This window comes from Anoplopoma fimbria, chromosome 20, assembly GCF_027596085.1.
Source record: "Anoplopoma fimbria isolate UVic2021 breed Golden Eagle Sablefish chromosome 20, Afim_UVic_2022, whole genome shotgun sequence".
NCBI classification, from domain to species: Eukaryota; Metazoa; Chordata; class Actinopteri; order Perciformes; family Anoplopomatidae; genus Anoplopoma; species Anoplopoma fimbria.
Window position 1 is genome coordinate 28,205,145 of NC_072468.1, and position 5,639 is coordinate 28,210,783.

The 5,639-nt window shown below is 41.3% G+C and overlaps 1 protein-coding gene across 1 annotated transcript; it reads left to right on the forward strand.

The window, feature by feature from the left end:
- Positions 1-1,242: 1,242 nt before the first annotated feature.
- On the forward strand, positions 1,243-4,804 carry LOC129110283 (sialic acid-binding Ig-like lectin 15). The gene is made up of 4 exons (XM_054622479.1): positions 1,243-1,283; positions 1,456-1,550; positions 3,359-3,751; positions 4,368-4,804. The coding sequence occupies exons 1-4, from the start codon at positions 1,243-1,245 to the stop codon at positions 4,802-4,804; spliced, it is 966 nt and encodes a 321-aa protein (XP_054478454.1).
- Positions 4,805-5,639: the final 835 nt, after the last annotated feature.

The following is a 5,639-nucleotide window of genomic DNA, read 5'->3' on the forward strand; positions in this document are numbered from 1 at the left end:
CTCTATCAGATTGATTAATACATAGAACAGCTGGTGAACTAACATTTACTTTGTGTTGAACATAAATAAATAAATTGTGATACTACTGATTGTATTTCAGACGTTTGTCTTCTTCTTCTTCCTCTTCAGAGTCACAAAGTTTAGACGACAATCAGCTGCTTTCATTTAAAAAGGTTCATTTTATATTCTTTAATGTTTTTAAAACTAAATAACATTACAGGTAACTCCTTATATTTATATACATTATATATAATGTATATATATACATTATATAAATATATATACACATTATATATATAATGTATATATATATATATACATTATATATATACATTATATATATTTATATAGACATTATATATTTAATGTATATATATACATTATATATATATAATGTGTATATATATTTATATAATGTATATATATACATTATATATAATGTATATATATACACATTATATATATATAATGTGTTTACAGTACCAGTCAAAAGTTTGGACACACCTTCTCATTCAATGTTTTTCCTTCATTTTCTTTATTTTTATTTTTTTCTACATTGTAGATTAATATTGAAGACGTCCAAACTATGAAGGAACACATATGGAATTATGTGGTAAACAAACAAATGCTCAACAAACCAGAATATGTTTTATATTTTAGATTCTTCAAAGTAGCCACCTTTTGCTTTGATGACAGCTTTGCACACTCTTGGCATTCTTTCAATCAGCTTCATGAGGTAGTCACCTGGAATGGTTTCCCAACAGTCTTGAAGACTACTAACTCTTGGTCTTCCTGTCCTGGGGCGGTCCTCATGAGAACCAGTTTCATCATAGCGTTTGATGGTTTTCGCAACTCCACTTGAGGATACATTCAAAGTTCCTGAAATTTTCCGGATTGACTGACCTTCCTGTCTTAAAGTAATGATGGGCTGTCGTTTCTCTTTACTGAGTTGAGTGGTTCTTGCCATAATATGGATTAGAACTGTAGTCAAATAGGTCTCTTCACTGTATAGAACTGTGCACCAACCCTGCCTCTGCACAACACAACTGATGGTCTCAAACACATTAAGAAGGCAAGAAATTCCACAAATTAACTCTTGATTTGACTGGTTTGACTGGTTTAACTGGTTTGACTGGTTTAACTGGACACAGACAGTCAGATGTTTTATGATAAAAAATAGACAGAGGGAAGTAACAGAAGATGGAAAAACACACACAGAGTGTCTGGGAGGTACTGAGTCACATGAGTGACACACACACACACACACACACACACACACACACACACAGACACACAGACACACACAGACACACACACACACACACACACACACACACACACACACACACACACACAGACACACAGACACACACACACACACACACACACACACACACACACAGACACACAGTCAGACAGACACACACACAGACACACAGACACACACACACATTTATGTCCTAGCTTGTCGTGTTGTTTCCTCATCAGTCTCATCATGGACGTCCGGTGGGTCTGCAGCACTTTGAGTCTGCTGATATCTGTGATAGGAGGTGAGCTGACACACACACACACACACACACACACACACACACACACACACACACACACACACACACACACACACACACACACACACACACACACACACAGTGTTGTTTTTGTTCTTTATGGTATTCTGTTAAAATCTTTAAAAAGTCTTCAAATAAAGTATATTGTTGAAAAAATAAAAATGATATGGTGTATATGTGTACATGTGTTTATATGTGTACATGTGTTTATATGTGTACATGCATTTAGTGTTTATATGTGTACATGTGTTTATATGTGTACATGTGTTTAGTGTTTATATGTGTACATGTGTTTATATGTGTACATGTGTTTATATGTGTACATGTGTTTATATGTGTACATGTGTTTAGTGTTTATATGTGTACATGTGTTTATATGTGTACATGTGTTTATATGTGTACATGTATTTAGTGTTTATATGTATTTATATGTGTATATGTATATATATGTGTACATGTGTTTATATGTGTACATGTGTTTATATGTGTACATGTATTTATTGTTTATATGTATTTATATGTGTATATGTATATATATGTGTACATGTGTTTATATGTGTACATGTGTTTATATGTGTACATGTGTTTATACGTGTACATGTGTTTATATGTGTACATGTGTTTATATGTGTACATGTGTTTATATGTGTACATGTATTTATTGTTTATATGTATTTATATGTGTATATGTATATATATGTGTACATGTGTTTATATGTGTACATGTGTTTATATGTGTACATGTGTTTATATGTGTACATGTGTTTATACGTGTACATGTGTTTATATGTGTACATGTGTTTATATGTGTACATGTATTTATATGTGTAGAGGGCGGCTGTGGCGTAGTGGAGAGCAAGGTAGTTCTCCAATCAGAGGGTCGGTGGTTCGATACCCGGCTTCGGCAATCGATGTGTCCTTGGGCAAGACACTTAACCCCAAGTTGCTCCTGAAGGCCATCGGTGTGGACTGGATGATGAATGTTAGTTAGAGTCTGATGGTGGCACCTTGATGGTAGCCTGTCATCAGTGTGTGAATGGGTGAATGATATGTAACATACTACTGACTGTAAGTCGCTTTGGAGAAAAGCCTCTGCTACATGACTCTAATGTAATGTAATGTAACTGACTGTACATGTATTTGTATGTATGTATATGTCTATGTGTTTTTATATGTGTACGTGTGTTTATATGTGTACTTGTATTTATATGTGTACATGTGTTTATATGTGTACATGTATTTATATGTGTACATGTATGTATATGTGTACATGTATGTATATGTGCACATGTATTTATATGTGCACATGTATTTATATGTGTACATGTATGTATATGTGTACATGTATTTATACGTGTACATGTATGTATATGTGTACATGTATTTATATGTGTACATGTATTTATATGTGTACTTGTATTTATATGTGTACTTGTATTTATATGGGTACTTGTATTTATATGTATGTGTACATATATGTATATGTGCACATGTGTTTATATGTGTGTAGAGAGAACACCTGACTTACTAGTTAAAGAACCTTAAAGAATCCGTCTCCATGGCGACGTCCTCAGAGTCTCTAGAGAACAAAGAGATGAAGTCAGAAGAACTGACGAGACAGAAAACAGTCCTCTGCTGCTAAGGTGTCCTGAGAGGACTCGGTCCTCAGAGGACTCGGTCCTCGGTCCTCAGAGGACTCGGTCCTCGGTCCTCAGAGGACTCGGTCCTCAGAGGACTCGGTCTTACTTAGATCTTTGCACTTTGATCTTTGATCTTAGATCTTTGCCCAGCGGCGCTCGGCTCCGTGGACGACGGCTGGTACACGAAGGTGCAGGCGGAGGTCCGGGTGGTTGAGGGCTACCCGGTGGTGCTGCCCTGCACCTTCAGCCACCCGCAGCACTCCCAGCATGCATCGTTGCAGGTGCTGTGGCGTCTGGGCCACGGTCAGGGCGCCACCGTCCTGTACCGCTGCACCAGCGGGTCGGGGTCTCCGACCTGCGACCCGGGGCCGCAGCAGGACCGGCGTTACCGGCTGGAGGGGAACCCGAGGGAGCACGACGTCTCGCTGAGGATCAGCGGCGCCGCCCTGCAGGACAGCGGACGCTACTTCTGCCGGGTCGAGGTCCAGGGACGAGACCACATCAGCTTTGAGGACAAGATGGGGACACGGCTCAGAGTTGAGGGTGAGTCCAGACCTCCAGACCTCCAGACCTCCTCACCCCAAGACTCCTTACTCCCTCTGTCCTTCTCCCCGAGACTCCTCACTCCCTCTGTCCTCCCTCAGCTCCTCCTAGGATCCTTACCCTGTCCTTCATCCTCATGTCCTCCCTCCTCCCTCAGCTCCTCCTAGGATCCTTACTCTGTCCTTCATCCTTGTGTCCTCCCTCCTCCCTCAGCTCCTCCTAGGATCTCTATCCTTCATCCTTGTGTCCTCCCTCCTCCCTCAGCTCCTCCTAGGATCCTTGCTCTGTCCTTCATCCTCGTGTCCTCCCTCCTCCCTCAGCTCCTCCTAGGATCCTTACTCTGTCCTTCATCCTTGTGTCCTCCCTCAGCTCCTCCTCCTTAGGATCCTTGTGTCCTCCCTCCTCCCTCAGCTCCTCCTAGGATCTCTATCCTTCATCCTTGTGTCCTCCCTCCTCCCTCAGCTCCTCCTAGGATCCTTGCTCTGTCCTTCATCCTTGTGTCCTCCCTCCTCCCTCAGCTCCTCCTAGGATCCTTGCTCTGTCCTTCATCCTTGTGTCCTCCCTCAGCTCCTCCTAGGATCCTTGCTCTGTCCTTCATCCTTGTGTCCTCCCTCAGCTCCTCCTAGGATCCTTGCTCTGTCGGTGGAGGGCAGTGAGGAGTCCGGGTTCAGAGCTCTGTGTCGGGTCCAGGGTTCCCCACTTCCGGATGTCCAGTGGCTCGGCCCTGACGACCTTCTGGAGGGTTCCCTGATCGGTTCCCCGGTGGGTTCCTCAGTGGGTTCCTCGGCGGTTCACTTCCAAACCGTCAGCCAGCTGAGGGACGTGGAACCGGGTCGGCGCTACATCTGCAGCGCCTCCAACCCGCTGGGCAAAGAGCAGGCGGCGCTGTATGTCCTGCAGCCCCGGCCCCCGCTGCATGTGGGCGGGGCCTCGCCTCCTCTCCTGCTCCTCCTGTCCTTGTCTCTGGGGGCCAAGCTCCTCCTCCTGGTGGGGGTCGGGCTGTGGATGGTGCAGGGAGGAGCTCTGCAGGGAGTCGGCTGCTGGTGGAAGTAAACTGATCCAGTTCTGATGTTTAGGAGTGTGTTTGGACATGTTTAGAATATTCTCTATTTTGTCAAAGGAGTCTGGTGTCTTTAAAGAGAGCTTAGAGAACATACAGGTGAAAATATTCTAAAGCACACTTCTAAACATCACTACTGTCCAGATGTTGAGGGGAAGTTATGATAAGAGTTATAATTATTATTTGCATGTTACTTATCAATCAATAACTTTATTTTCCTGATAAACATCCAGTGAATTTGTTGAGTTTGTTCAGGTTTAATGTTCAGGTTTAATGCTCAGGTTTAATGCTCAGGTTTAATGTTCAGGTTTAATGTTCAGGTTTAATGCTCAGGTTTAATGTTCAGGTTTAATGTTCAGGTTTAATGTTCAGGTTTAATGCTCAGGTGACCTGTTGTCTCGTTAGCTTTGGAATGAATTATTTTAACCAAACTTCTTATTAATGAATAAAAAATGATCCGTAAATGAAAACGTTAACGATTCTCTGCTGATTTTGACGAAACATATCAAATAAATAATCAATAATAATAGTGTGTTTATTGTTGTTAAAACATGATAAGTTGTAATATTAATTCATGTTGAACCTTGAACACTGAAACCTAAAATGATCTGCCTTCAGGACGCTGCCTCATTAAAAAGACGTCACACTTCAAACGTATTTGATTAATGATGAAATATAAAACAACAGTTTCATACTTTATAATAGATTTATTGGAACAATCAGTAACAGAGAATAAATTGAGTTGATTAAAACAGAACATGTGAATGAGGTCGAACTCTCAGCAGCGTTACGTAACGATCAGACATCATACATTTTTAAATCAAACTT

Coding starts and splice junctions, on each gene's coding strand:
- LOC129110283 (XM_054622479.1), top strand. CDS start 1,243: ATGAGTGACACACACACACACACACACACACACACACACAC. Junction 1,284..1,455: donor ACACACACACACACACACAC/ACACAGACACAC, acceptor ACACACACATTT/ATGTCCTAGCTTGTCGTGTT. Junction 3,752..4,367: donor GACACGGCTCAGAGTTGAGG/GTGAGTCCAGAC, acceptor GTCCTCCCTCAG/CTCCTCCTAGGATCCTTGCT.